This window comes from Bufo gargarizans, chromosome 4 (assembly GCF_014858855.1).
Source record: "Bufo gargarizans isolate SCDJY-AF-19 chromosome 4, ASM1485885v1, whole genome shotgun sequence".
Taxonomy (NCBI): Eukaryota; Metazoa; Chordata; class Amphibia; order Anura; family Bufonidae; genus Bufo; species Bufo gargarizans.
In genome coordinates this window covers 307836028-307851830 of record NC_058083.1, presented here as the reverse complement: position 1 = coordinate 307851830, position 15803 = coordinate 307836028, and the positions used below count along the sequence as shown (strand labels likewise).

The window sequence follows — 15803 nt, the reverse complement described above, 5'->3', positions numbered from 1 at the left end:
AGAAGCAAAAGCAAAACCTAGGTCGGGCAGAGTAACAGGACTGATATGGTTTTATGCTATGCCTAATTTTTTGCTACCTTTGTGAGTATAATACATTTTTTTATTCTATTCTGTTGGTGGTTCTTTATCGTCACCATTTTGCTTCCACAGAAGGATTATCTTGAAACCAAAGGATCCCTGTGGATTATCGATTCTTCATCGAAAATAAGTAAACTTCACTAAGTACAATGCTCAGATTACTAAACTTGGCAACATTCAGATAAGGCTTTGTGGCCTCCGCCTATAACAAAAACCACAATGCCCTGCTGGATCCATCATATGTCTGATACCACCAGTGCCCAATGGACCTCATTAATTTATAATAGGTTTTGTCAAATTCTGTCACAGTTTCTGTAATTTCGAAGGCAAGAATAGGGTTAACAGTACCAGGAGACTGAATAAAATTTGCTGAATCTTATATACAGTTTGCATATATTTTTCGGTGCGGAAACTGATCTGCCGTGTGGATTTTTACATTTTTTGGGCGTGGATTTCACCCATTGCAATGCAAAGGGTGATAATGGGGTAAAAATTTGGTAATGAAATGCAGAGAAATCAGCATGAAAATCTGTAAACCTGCACCCATCTGCAGGTAGCATTACGCAACCAAGACTAAGGCCTTATGCACACAAACGCTTTTTTTTTCCGTGTCCGTTCCTTTTTTTTTTTTTTTAGGACCGTATATGGAACCATTAATTTCAATGGGTCCACAAAAAAAATCGGAAGTTACTCCGTGTGCATTCCGTTTTTCTTATGTCCTATTGTCCGCATTACGGACAAGGATAGTACTGTTCTATTAGGGGCCAGCTGTTCTGTTCCACAAAATATGGAATTTTTTGCAAATTTGTTTATTGCAGACTGCAAAATACATACTTTGTGTGCATGAGGCCTAAAGGGAAGTGGAGCCTAGCACTAACAGGTTTCACTGTAGTGGCTGTTTTCTGTTGAGGTTGCCGAGGAAGGTGCGGGGTTTGGTTAAGGTTATCCGTTTAAAAGCGCAACCCCCCCCCCTTCCCCCAAACACATCAATCATTCTCACACTACACCTGCTCTAAACTCCCAACATTACAAGTACAGAATTAGTGTGTTTGAATGGAGGTGATTGATGTGATTTCTGGACCCTCCATCAACAGCCATCTTAAGGACAGGACCTCTATGTGAACAGCTCTAAAGACTTTGTGAACAAGGGGGCTTACATTATGAAATATAGTAAATGGTGCAAAATATCACCAAAGGCTATCATATAGTAATTTTACAAGACCTTGGTCAACAGTAACCATAAAGTGTCCCCTTTAAAAATTAGCTCCTTGGTGACTAGAATGCACAGATTGTGTAGGCGAACCATGGAGCAACAAACATCAACCTTGTTCAAAAAGTGTACAATTGTTTTTTTTTTATGCATTCTGTTTGCAAAGTTGCTTTGTTATATATGTAATTGGTGAAGAGCCAAGAATTATAGCCTTTAGGGACCTCTGATGATGCAATATAAGTGGAATTATCTCATTCAAGGTCAACAGAATCGCTGGAGTATTCTGATAACATGTGGGCTTTGAGAACTTCAGATTTGTCAGCATTCAATAAGTGGCTGCATGTGTCTGATACTGATTACTCAGAGCAACGGCAGAGAACTTGATTTGGCAAAAAACGTGCATCATCTTATCAGAATGTTCTCACAGTGACTGGATGTCATTCCAGGAACAATATATTCGAGAACTTCTACTTATCACATGTTTATGAAAATAGCTGGAAGGTGACCCTACGTTTTAATTATGGGTGACTAGCTAGGGAGAAAAATTGAAGGTTGCCACAAAGAGGAGATGCGGTTAGAAAATTACAGAATATCAGTCATAGACCAGAAGGGTGTGAGGTTATCTGTCAGACACAATTAGTTTTTTGTTTTCTGAGATTTTTATACTGACTATGGATGAGCGAACTTCAAGTTTTGAAGTTCGGGTATATGATGATAACGTTATGGATTCCATTAACACGGACCATAATGTAATTCAATGCAGATAGCATAACCCAATCCGTTTAGAGGCAATCTGTTATGCTTTCCATCATAATAGAAGTCTATGACCAGCATAACGGAATGCCTCTAAAGGGATTGGGTTATGCATTCCGTCGTAGAATTGCGTTTATGGTCTGTGGAAATGGAATCCATAGCGCAATTCACCATATACCTAAACTTCAAAACTTGAAGTTCGCTCATCCCTACTAATGATCTATTATCAGGATAGGTCATCAGTATCTGATCAGTGGGGGTCTGACACCTGGTACCCCCACGATCATCTGTTAAAGAAAGCTCCGGCGCTCCTCTGAGTGCTGCAGTAATTTCTCCGCTTTTGCTAGGCCAGTGACGACATGGCTGAGGGTTGATACCATGGAGCTGAGCTGCGATACCAAGCACAGCGCTCTACCATGTACTATCTACTGTGCTTGGTAAACTGTGAAAAGGCCATGGTGCTTACAGGAGCGCCCATGCCTTCTCAAACAGCTGATCGGCAGGGGTCCCGGGGGTCGGACCCTCACCAACTAGACACTGATGACCTATCCAGAGGCAACTCCAGCGCTCTGTAAGCCTGGAGTGAAAACTACTCCAGCCCCAGACTGGAATCGTTTTCGCACCTCTTTTATGCATGTTTCCAGGTGTAAAAGATTGTTAATATGTCGGGGCCGAAGTCCCGGCTGACATCCCCACTCCTACTCTCAAGTGGCGGGCAGTACGGCGTAAAGACCACCATTCGCTATAATGGGAAATAAAACTGCCGTGGATTCAAGGGAGAAGGCGGTCAATATCAGGCTGGCAGAGCAGTCTGCAGAATTAAAGTATATTATACAGTTTTATTATTTCGTATTCTGGCAACAGCTAAAAGGCTTTTTATCTTGCCAGACAACCAAACCCTTTAAGACTTGGGCTACACGTCAACTTCTTGTCGCTCTAAAGTCTCGCAACATTTTTTGCAATGATAGTCAATGGTTTTGCAAAGTGACATGCTGCAAAAAAGAAATCTGACTTGGATGGATTTGACTGTCGCGTTGCATTCGCAGCATTTTGCATGACTACACAATTGACTATCATTGCAAACAATGCTGCCGTGTAGCCCTAGCCTAAAGGGCTTTTCCACCTAAACCAAAATAGTTTGCAGTGGCCTCAAAGGGCTTAAGCCCTTGAGGAAATCCGCCATACTTTTGTACATTGGAAATCTATTCTTTAAAATAGGCTCCAAAGCGCAGGGCACCAAAGCAGCTGGGTGTCTCTTGTTTAGGGTACTTTCACACTTGCGGCAGAGGATCCTGCCTGCTGGATCCGTTAAAATGTATGCAAACTGATGGTATTTGTCAGGATCCTGATTCGTATGACAAATACATGGAAACGCCGGATCCATCTCTCCAGTGTCATCCGGAAAAACAGATCCGGCATTTATTTTTTTCACATTTTTCTGAGCATGCGGATCCGTTTTGCCGCAACATTCAGGGCCTTAATGCATGTCAATGGGAAAAGTGTTCCAGAATTTTGGATGGAGATAAAACTGTAGCATGCTGCGGTATTATCTCCGTCCTTAAAAGGCAAAAAGACTGAACTGAAGACATCCTGAACAGATTGCGCTCCATTCAGAATGCATTAGGATAAAACTGTTCCATTATTTTCCGGTATTGAGCCCCTAGGACGGAACTCAATGCCGGAAAAGAATAACGCTAGTGTGAAAGTAGCCTTATAAAGCAGACACACGGAGCTAATGTCTGTGATTGTTGAGCCCTGGCCCCATAGAAGTGAATGGGGCTGCGTGAAAAACTGATGGTTGCTAAGAGATGTTGTTTGTAAACCTTCAGTTTTTTATCACACGTGAAAAACGAATCAAGACGCATTGCACCGGCGCGGAAAAAACAGAACGCAAACTCACTGAACTTGCTTGCATCCGCATCCGTGGTTCCAGTCCGTCCAAAAAATATAACCTGTCCTATTTTTGCGGAAAACGGTTTGCGGACCCATTCAAGTCAATGGGACCGCTAAAAAATGTGGAGGCACACAAGATTGTCATCCGCGTCCGCGGCCCGTTTTTTTCCTATAATTGCATGGCAAATCTGTCCTTAGACTTTTTTTACATTCCTTATTGTCTGGTGGTCCTCCGAAAATAAAGGAAGACACACTGAAACAAAAACGGAAACTGATCACGGAACAACGGAACCCCATTTTGCGGAATGGAACACAAACAATGGTCGTGTGCATGAGGCCTAAATTGCATGTTTAAGGGGACTTAAAATATGTGTAAAATTTTGAAAAGATATAAAAAAAAATTATATATATATATATAAGTTTTTACTTATTTTCTTTAAGTATTAAAACACCAGAAAAACTATATACGGTAAATGAGCTATCATTATAATCGTACTGACCCACAGAAATGGAGGTAACGGGCCAGTTTTACTGCACTAAGGAAACGTCGTAAAAATAAAACCATAAAACTATTGCAGAATTTGAGGGGGGTTTTTCCCAATGCCACCCCATTTTAGATTTTTTTTTCTAGCGTCCCACTACATCATATGCAATATAAGGCTCCTTTCACACCTGCGTTCAGGTGTCCGCTCGTGAGCTCCGTTTGAAGGGGTTCACAAGCGGCCCTGAACGCAGCCGTCTGGCCCTAATGCATTCTCAGTGGAGGCGGATCCACTGAGAATGCATCCGTCTGCCAGCGCTCAGCCTCCGCTCCGCTCAGTGAGCGGACACCTGAACGCTGCAAGCAGCGTTCGGGTGTCCGCCTGGCCGTGCGGAGGCGAGCGGATCCGTTCCGACTTACAATGTAAGTCAATGGGGACGGATCCGCTTGAAGATGACACCATATGCTCAATCTTCAAGCGGATCCGTCCCCCATTGACTTTCAATGTAAAGTCGGAACGGATCCGCTCAGGCTACTTTCACACTTAGAAAATTTTTCTAAGTTATAATGCAGACGGATCCGTTCTGAACGGAGCCACCGTCTGCATTAATATGAGCGGATCCGTTCAGAACGGATCCGATCGAACGCAGGTGTGAAAGTAGCCTAAGAAGGTGCCAGTAGAAAGTACAACAAGCCCTCACACATGGCTATGTGAATAGAAATAATAAAAGAACCTATGGCTCCGGGAAGGGAGGGGGAGGGGGGGGAAACAAAAAACGTATATAAAAAATGCACAGAAATAAAACCACATATCCGTATGAACAGGACCTTGAATGAAATCCTTTGGAGAAGTAGACGAGCCTTGCTGAGAACTGGTAGTTATTAAAAATAAAAAGGGGGTAAACTAAAATAATTTTATACTTTTTTAAATTTGGGGGATGTAAAAAGGGATGTATAAATTATGGTCACCAGTGGTGGTGTGGTTGTTTTTTTTTTTTTTGTGTTCCTCATAAAGTCATACAAAACTTTGGGAGGCCATTAACATTACATTTTTTATTGCTGATTTCTCTTGTAACTGGAGCTGACATATTCACTACAAGGGGAATAGCCCCTGCATTTTAGGCTACTTTCACACCTGCGTTAGGTGCGGATCCGTCTGATATCTGCACAAACGGATCCGCACCTATAATGCAAACGCTTGTATCCGTCAAAACTGATCCGTTTGCATTACCATGAACAAAAAAAAATAAACTTTTTTTTTCCATGATAATGCAAACGGATCCGTTTTTACTTACTGGCTGTATGTTTAGGGTCATTGTCCTGCTGGAAGGTGAACCTCTGCCCCCATCTCATCTTTTGCAGCTTCTATGAGGTTTCCTCCAGGATTAGGGCCCTTGCCCTCTGAGACATACAGTCCGTGAGCGGTCCATATCTCCTGGATCGATATTGATCATGTACAGGGGAGCATCATGGATTACTGTGATTCTGTGCACGTCGTTTCACCCTCAGGACTATTGTCCCGCACTCATATGATCTTATAAGTGCAGGACAATATCACAGCAGGCGACCCAGCGTGCACAGAATCATTGTAATTAGGTATGAGCGAATCAACTTCGGATGAAACATCCCAAGTCGATTTAAATTAAATTTCATTCCCATACTGTACAGAGAAGGAGCACTGTACAGTATTAGGCCTCATGCACACGACAGTTTTTTTTCACGGTCCGAAAAAACGGGGTCCGTGGGTCCGTGATCCGTGACCGTTTTTTCGTCCGTGGGTCTTCCTTGATTTTTGGAGGATCCACGGACATGAAAAAAAAGTCGTTTTGGCGTCCGCCTGGCCGTGCGGAGCCAAACGGATCCGTCCTGAATTACAATGCAAGTCAATGGGGACGGATCCGTTTGAAAATTGAGCCACAGTGTGTCATCTTCAAACGGATCCGTCCCCATTGACTTACATTATAAGTCTGGACGGATCCGCTTGCCTCCGCACGGCCAGGCGGACACCCGAACATAACTTGAAGCGTCCCCATCACCATGGGAACGCCTCTACGTTAGAATATACTGTCGGATATGAGCTACTTCGTGAAACTCATTTCCGACAGTATATTCTAACACAGAGGCGTTCCCATGGTGATGGGGACGCTTCAGGTTAGAATACACTGCAAACTTGGTACAAGACTGCCCCCTGCTGCCTGGCACCACCCGATCTCTTACAGGGGGATATGATAGCACAATTAACCTCTTCAGGTGCGGCACCTAAAGGGGTTAATTGTACTATCATATTCTCCTGTAAGAGATCAGGGCTGCCAGGCAGCAGGGGGCAGACCCCCCTCCCCAGTTTGAAATATCGTTGGTGGCACAGTGTGTGCCCATCGCCCCCCCCTTCCTCCCTCTATAGCTAAAATTCGTTGGTGGCACAGTGTGTGCCCATCGCCCCCCCCTTCCTCCCTCTATAGTTAAAATTCGTTGGTGGCACAGTGTGTGCCCATCGCCCCCCCCCCTTCCTCCCTCTATAGTTAAAATTTGTTGGTGGCACAGTGTGTGCCCATCGGCCCCCCCCCTTCCTCCCTCTATAGTTAAAAATCGTTGGTGGCACAGTGTGTGCCCATCGACCCCCTCCATCTCCCCCCCCCCCCCATCATTGGTGGCAGCGGAGTTCCGATCGGAGTCCCAGTTTAATCGCTGGGGCTCCGATCGGTAACCATGGCAACCAGGAAGCTACTGCATCCCTGGTTGCCATGGTTACTTAGCAATAGTACAATTGTAGAAGATTCATACTTACCTGCCTGCTGCTGCGATGTCTGTGACCGGCCGGGAGCTCCACCTACTGGTAAGTGAAAGGTCTGTGCGGTGCATTGCTAAAGAACTGTCACTTACCAGTAGGAGGAGCTCCCGGCCGGTCACAGACATCGCAGCAGCAAGCAGGTAAGTATGATTTTTAACTATAGAGGGAGGAAGGGGGGGGGGGGGGGCGATGGGCACACACTGTGCCACCAACGATTTTTAACTATAGAGGGAGGAAGGGGGGGGGGGGCCATGGGCACACACTGTGCCCCCAACGATTTTTAACTATAGAGGGAGGAGGGGGGGGGGGGGGGCGATGGGCACACACTGTGCCACCAACGATTTTTAACTATAGAGGGAGGAAGGGGGGGGGGCGATGGGCACACACTGTGCCACCAACGATATTCAAACTGGGGAGGGGGGGGTCTGCCCCCTGCTGCCTGGCAGCCCTGATCTCTTACAGGAGAATATGATAGTACAATTAACCCCTTTAGGTGCCCCACCTGAAGAGGTTAATTGTGCTATCATATCCCCCTGTAAGAGATCGGGTGGTGCCAGGCAGCAGGGGGCAGTCTTGTACCAAGTTTGCAGTGTATTCTAACCTGAAGCGTCCCCATCACCATGGGAACGCTTCTGTGTTAGAATATACTGTCGGAAATGAGTTTTCACGAAGTGAAAACTTAGATCAGAAAAAGCTTTTATGCAGACGGATCTTCGGATCCGTCTGTATGAAAGCAACCTACGGCCACGGATCACGGACACGGATGCCAATCTTGTGTGCATCCGTGTTCTTTCACGGACCCATTGACTTGAATGGGTCCGTGAACCGTTGTCCGTCAAAAAAATAGGACAGGTCATATTTTTTTGACGGACAGGATACACGGATCACGGCCTCGGCTGCAAAACGGTGCATTTTCCGATTTTTCCACGGACCCATTGAAAGTCAATGGGTCCGCGAAAAAAAAACGGAAAACGGCACAACGGCCACGGATGCACACAACGGTCGTGTGCATGAGGCCTTAGAATGTATTGGCTCCGATGAGCCGAAGTTATTACTACGCATAATAACTTCATAAATACATTTTCTCTGTAAAAAAACATTTCCCAAACTCGGGTTTGGTTTCAAGGTACCACTTGGAACCTTCGGAAAATGTTTTTTTGCAGTACAAGTTAATTTATAGATTGGGCTCATCAGAGCCAATACATTCTAATACTGTACGGAGCTCCTGCTTTTATGCGAATGGACTTCGGATCTTTCATCCGAAGTCGATTAACTCATCCCTAATTGTAATCTATGATGCTGTGTGCTCCTCTGCACATGATCAATGCCGCTCAGGGACATATAGCCCGCTAACGGACGGTATGTCTCAGAGGGCATACAGTCGTGTGCAAGGGCCCTTAGGACTCATTCACACGACTGTGGTTTTGTTCCGCAGCTGCGGCTCTGGTACGGACCCTTTCGCTTCAATGGGGCCACAAAAGATGCGGATAGCACTCTGTGTGCTGTCCGCATCCGTTGCTCCGTTCTGTGGCCCCGCAAAAATGATAAGTCACGTCCTATCCTTGTCCGTTTTGCGGACAAGAATAGACATTTCTATAAAGGGCTGTCCGTTCCGCAAATTGCGGAAGGCACACAGGCAGCATCCGTGTTTTGCGTATCCGCAATTTGCGGACCGGTCATGTGAACAAGCCCTTACCCTGTATTTAGCGCCATCCATCATCCCATCACTTTTAATGAAAGTGTGCCCCTGCTGCCTGTGAAATCGAGGTACACAGGCAGCAGGGGCACATCATTTACCTCAGAAATACGCGAAGGCTACTTTCACACTAGCGTTTATACTGGATCCGTTATAAATGGATCCGGTTGTATTATCTTTAACATTGCCAAGACGGATCCGTCATGAACTCCATTGAAAGTCAATGGGTGACGGATCAGTTTTCTATTATGTTAGATTGTGCCAGAGGAAACGGATCCGTCCCCATTGACTTGCATTGTGGGTCATGCCGGATCCGTCTTGCTCCACATCCCAGGACAGAAAGCAAACTACAAGTTGTGGTTAGCTCTCCGGTCCTGGAACGCAACTAAACGGAACGGAATGCATTTGGAACATTCCATTCTGTTCAGTTCAGTTTTGTCCCCATTGACAATGAATAGGGGTAAAACTGAAGCGTTTCTTTCCGGTATTGAGCCCCTATGACAGAATTCAATACCGGAAATCTTAAACACTTGCGTGAAAGTAAGTACCATCTGCGCAGCATCATGCCCCCTTTTTGGAAAGAGGCAAGGGCGGTGTAAAAACCCCAACTGCAACTAAATTTAGTTGCAACACCATTTACAGGGTATGAAAACTCTCTTTTTGCACCAGTTTTCTGCCACACAGTGTAAGAAAGCACTCCGTGCCACTGTACACACTGGGCAGTAACACGTCTGTGCCTCCACCCCCCTCACACAGGAAGTGACTGCATCCCTGGGCAACCGGCACCGCGTCCTGCTCACACCGGAAGCCTGAAGGACGCTGCACCGAGAGGAAGGCTCCGTGTACCGGTAGTGTGCTGACCCACTGCACGCCTCCCTAAAATGTCACTGCCGTTCTATAGTACTTAATGACGTGACGTTTGTTAGCTGAGCTACAGTGTCCTGCAGAGCAGCAGTCCGCCACCAGAGGGCAGTCGCGCTACACGAAACAACCAGTGTATCCACTATTACTATATGTGTGTGTATATACAGTATATCTATACTACTAATGTAGAATACATACTTATTCAGGTTGTATACAGGTATATACAGTATATATCTATACTACTAATGTAGAATACATACTTATTCAGGTTGTATACAGGTATATACAGTATATAACTATACTAATGTAGAATACATACTTATTCAGGTTGTATACAGGTATATACAGTATGTATCTATACTACTAATGTAGAATACGTACTTATTCAGGTTGTATACAGGTATATACAGTAGTATATAACTATACTAATGTAGAATACATGCTTATTCAGGTTGTATACAGGTATATACAGTATATCTATACTACTAATGTAGAATACATACTTATTCAGGTTGTATACAGGTATATACACAGTATGTATCTATACTACTAATGTAGAATACATACTTATTCAGGTTGTATACAGGTATATACACAGTATGTATCTATACTACTAATGTAGAATACATACTTATTCAGGTTGTATACAGGTATATACACAGTATGTATCTATACTACTAATGTAGAATACATACTTATTCAGGTTGTATACAGGTATATACAGTATATAACTATACTACTAATGTAGAATACATACTTATTCAGGTTGTATACAGGTATATACAGTATGTATCTATACTACTAATTTAAAATACGTACTTATTCAGGTTGTATACAGGTATATACAGTATAAAACTATACTACTAATGTAGAATACATACTTATTCAGGTTGTATACAGGTATATACAGTATGTATCTATACTACTAATGTAGAATACGTACTTATTCAGGTTGTATACAGGTTATATACAGTATATAACTATACTAATGTAGAATACATACTTATTCAGGTTGTATACAGGTATATACAGTATAAAACTATACTACTAATGTAGAATACATACTTATTCAGGTTGTATACAGGTATATACAGTATGTATCTATACTACTAATGTAGAATACGTACTTATTCAGGTTGTATACAGGTATATACAGTATAAAACTATACTACTAATGTAGAATACATACTTATTCAGGTTGTATACAGGTATATACAGTATATAACTATACTACTAATGTAGAATACATACTAAAGTATTCAGGTTGTTCTCTTTCTCAGTTTTAGAGCTATGGAAGCAGAATATATCAAGAACCTGCAACAGCAGATATACTTCCTGGAACTTGAGGCTAACTTCCTATATCCTTTCCAGTAGAGAATAATGAGCAACAGTGCATTTTCTACAGCGATGATAGATATCTGTGTAATTAAGCTAATACAGCTAATTAAATATTAGATTTAATAGAATGGTGAAAGCCCAAATTCTGTGTTATATGTGACTTACTTGGACAGCCAGTTATATCAATGACATATCTTTCACACGACAGTATGGGTTTTTCAATGTTTTGCGGACCGTTTTTTACGGATCCGTTGTTCCGTTTTTTGTTTATGTTTCCGTTTTTTCCGTATGTCATATACAGTATGCAGTAATTACATAGACAAAATTGGGCTGGGCATAACATTTTCAATAGATGGTTCCGCAAAAACGGAATGGATACGGAAGACATACGGATGCATTTCGGTATGTGTTCCGTTTTTCTTGTGGACCCATTGACTTAAATGCAGCCACGGAACGTGATTTGCGGGCAATAATAGGACATGTTCTATCTCTCAACAAAACGGAAATACGGAAACGGAATGCATACAGAGTATTGAAATTAATGGTTCCGTATACGGAACGCAAAATACGGGGGGGGGGGGGGGGACAGTCATGTGAAAGAGGCCTTAGTGTGTGTGTAAATGTATGTGTGTGTGTATATATATATATAAATTTGTTTTTTACAAATTATGGTGGTCTTCAGATAAATCACCATTTTGTATCCTGAAGCCCAGGTGCCAGCATTGCTCCTGCCCTCATGTACTGAAGTAGAAGAGAAGCTTTAGGCTATATTCAGACAACGGTATCTGTTTTGCAGTCCACAATTTGCGGATCTGGTCCTTGTGCATCCAGCACTTTTCACGGGCCCCATTGTAAAAATGCCTATTCTTGTCTGCAAAATGGACAAGAATAGAAAATATGATGTAATTTACGTCACGGCCGCATGGATGCAGACAGCACACAGATAACATCTATGTGCTGTCCACATTTCTGCAGCCACAGGGAAGGGATCCAGGTGTAATCCGCAAAAAAAAAAAAAAAGCAGAGTGGACACAGACTGAAAATACAGTCATGTGAATGTAGCCTTAGGCCTTATGCACACAAACGTATTTTGTTTCCGTGTCCGTTCCGTTTTTTTTTGTGGATAGGATGTGGGCCCATTCGCTGTCCACATCAGTATGTCAGTTCCGTAGCCCCGCAAAAAAAAATAGAACATGTCCTATTCTTGTCCATTTAAGGCATTGTTACAATGGATCCGCAAGAAAAAACGGATGTCATCCTTTTTTTTTGCGGACCGCAAAACACATAAGGTCGTGCGCATGTAGCTTTAGGGCTGTTTGTGATACTGTTCCGCATATGATGTGATTCTATAAAGAGGAAGATTTTATGGGAAGAACAATAAGTGCCGGAATTGTCCTTTTCATTTATTTAGCTTTAGGGCAAAACTGCAATCTTGGCCGCAACACCCATCGCACAACCTATGATCGCTGTGTAGCAGTACAGCCATTGAACTGAATGGAGTCACAGCGAGACTCGCAAGTTGTCACAAGTTGCCAGAATCACACAAAAAAGAATACAACGCTGCTGGAAATTTTGTGATTCTGGGGTTGCAGTCGCAGCAACATGCTGCAACTCCATTCAGTTCTGGCTGCACTGCTACGCCATAGAGCAGTGATGGCTAACCTTGGCACTCCAGGACACTACAACTCCCAGAATGGTCCATTTATTTCTACAGAGTTCTGAGAGCAGCCAAGCAAAGGGGGCATCTTGGAAGTTGTAGTTTTACCACAGCTGGAGTGCCAAGGTCAGCCATAACTGCCATAGAGCCACCCTGTATGAGCCTCTTCCATTCTGATGGACTCGAACCATCCTCTGAATCTCTGCCATACAGTGTTAGGCAACTTGCAGACGTGTGTTGGTCATGCTGCGAGTCCGAAGCGCAGCTCCTGGCCTGTCCTCCCAGCACTGCCGGGGTCGCATAGAGTTATATTGATTTATGATGCAATGTAACCCTTGCAGTTCTGGAATGTATTGGATAACACTGACAGCATTATGTCAGTGTTGCAAAAAAGACCGGCACTTCGCAGTAGATATCTTTAGTACGGTAAATTTATTGGTCACACATGACAGCAGAGTGACGCGTTTCAGCACCAACGTGCTATCATCAGACTATATTCGAGCATTATGTCAGTGTCATCTAATACATTTCAGAACTGTTAGGCCTCATTCACACAGTCAGTGTTCGGTCAGTGATTTCCATCAGTGATTTTGAGCCAAAACCAGGTGCGGCTCTAAACACAGAACAGGTGCAGATCTTTCCTTTATACCTTATCTCTGTGGAGGCTCCAATCCTGGTTTTGGCTCACAATCACTGATGGAAATCACTGACCGAACACTGACGTGTGAATGAGGCTTTAGGGTTATATAGCATCATAAAAATCTATAGAATGCTATGCGACCCCGGCAGTGCTGGGAGGTTAGGCCGGAGGCTACGCTGCGGACTCGCAGCGTGACAAACGCTCGTCTGCATGGGGCCTTACATTTTCCTAGCAGCAGCTGCAGGGAAATGCATGACTGGCCATGTATTTTGCATGCTAATCGTCTTCTTTAGAAGACAACCCTCTAGAACAGGGATGCTCAACCAGCAGCCCTCCAGCTGATGCAAAACTACTAATCCCAGCATGCCGTAATAGCTGTGGGCTGTCCAGGCATGCTGGGAGTTGTAGTTTTGCAACAGCTGGAGGGCCACAAGTTGAGCATTCCTGCTCTAGAAGATCACTTTTCAATGCAATTTTGGGAGGTCATCGTAAGATGTTTGCTGGATGATATAACACTTGTCTGCTGGCTACACTGGACAATTGAGCTGATTCAGATCCCTATTACATGGTTCCTTAATTTAAGATCTCTACTCGTGAGCAGACTAAAAAGGCTGCAGATCTTCAGCCCCAGCTCACCCTGGAAGCAGATCATCTGCTCAGGAAGCTTCTGGTAAGAGACATGTTATTCCCTAAGTGTTATTTATATGATGTGGATTCTAGTGCCCCACCGCTGAGGCCAGATGACTTGATGTCACCACAGCAGCACAGTAATAAAGACTGTCAGGGACCACCACAGTGGCAGGGGATTTAAAGGCTATGGCCACATTTAGGGGCATTTTACTCATTTTGGAATTAAAATGATTTTTTACATAGGTCTTTAATAAAGATTTCCAACTGTTTTTCCTTTACAACTTTCAGTTTCAGTGCATCTACAGACTATCACGTTCTGCTTCATTACTCTGCCATGCAGCTGCTCTGGAGGCCCGATCTGTAGCCCTTTATCTGTACTTTCATGACAGTTCCCAAATGCTCATTATAGCTAAATTGTTATCAACTTAATAAGAATTTAGCTTAAAGGGAATCAGTCATCTCCGGCAGCAAGCCCTAAAAAGTACAGTAATACATGTATAGAACATCTGCCGCTGACTCCAGATCAGTAATTTGTATGTCATCACAACCCTCCATTCCCCTGCTGTACAAACACAAACCAGTCATGGAATACATTGAGAGGACATAATGGAGAAGACTCCAGAAGAAGTCCGCTCTATGCATTTTATTGCTGGTATGTGGGTACATAGCAGAGGGATAGAGGTGAGTATGGACATACACATTACTAATGACAGATCGTGTTTATGAGCTGTCAGGAGTTCAGAGATTACAGATCAAGTTGACAAGGGATTCAGTGTGAAGCAGAAGGCAATCATTTCTTAATGTAAAACTTAATGATGATTTGCTGGAACACAGACTATAATTGTTAAGAACCTCTATGACTAGGACAAGCTTGCACATACAGGTACACGACTGACCATTAATTTTTTTATGTTTCTCAGGATCTCCGTTCAGAATGTGAGGGTCTCAAACTGGAAGTGAAGCGCAAAGATGCCCATATGCTTATGTTACAGCGAGATCAAGAATCTTTCAGAGGACAGATCAGAGAAGCTGAAGGTCTTATTATCTTCATTTCATTTAAAGAGAGTCTGTCATCAACTTTTCACGTCCTACACTTCTTCTATTTCCTTCTTGCACACACACGACCATAACGGTACTTTTGTTGTTTTAGATTTTCTAAAGCTGCAAAAACAAGGTTTTCATGGTATGCAAACACAGGTTAACAAGTGCCCTAGGGCAGGTTTTCTGGCTGTAAGTGCCCGGCCCCTCAGCGTTTTGCGCTCCTCCTCAGCCTCATCTGGCCAGCCCTGTAACCATCTTACATCATCCTCTCCAGCTCCCGGGTTCCCGCACTTGCACAGCTTACCTCTGAGCCTGGGCATGAACAATACGATAAATCTTTGAGGGCATCGGCTTCGTTTACAGCAGTGCGCTTGCAAATTTTTTGTATAAGTTAAATGGATGGCAAAAAAGTCATGTGAACCCAGCCTTAGGGCTCATGCACATGTCCGTAGCTATTTTTGAGGTCCGCAAATTGCAGACACGCAAAACATGGATACCGGCTGTTTGCATTTCGCATTTTGCGGAATGGAACGTCTGGCGCATACTAGAACTGTCCTATCCTCTATTTTTTGCAGGTACTGCGGATTGGACATATGGATGCAGACAGCACACGGTGTGCTGTCTGCATCTTTTGCAGCCTCATTGACCAGCGGTCATGTGCATGAGCCCTTGTGTGAAGTAAAAACATGATCTCATTCATAGGATAGTACCTTCAATATGGCAATTTCTTTTCA

General features: G+C 43.6%; 1 protein-coding gene across 2 annotated transcripts in view; it reads left to right on the top strand.

The window, feature by feature from the left end:
- Positions 1 to 9690: 9690 nt before the first annotated feature.
- The window catches only part of LOC122935798 (myosin-11-like), a 67368-nt gene continuing 61255 nt past the window's right edge, over positions 9691 to 15803 (top strand). The window contains exons 1-4 of one of the 2 annotated variants that reach the window (XM_044291689.1): positions 9691 to 9914; positions 11044 to 11121; positions 13990 to 14068; positions 14949 to 15063. In XM_044291689.1, the coding sequence (XP_044147624.1) occupies positions 11054 to 11121; positions 13990 to 14068; positions 14949 to 15063 (262 nt within the window). In that variant the 5' untranslated portion in view covers positions 9691 to 9914; positions 11044 to 11053. The remainder of the gene's footprint in view (positions 9915 to 11043; positions 11122 to 13989; positions 14069 to 14948; positions 15064 to 15803) is intronic. The other variant, XM_044291690.1, reaches the window with a different exon arrangement.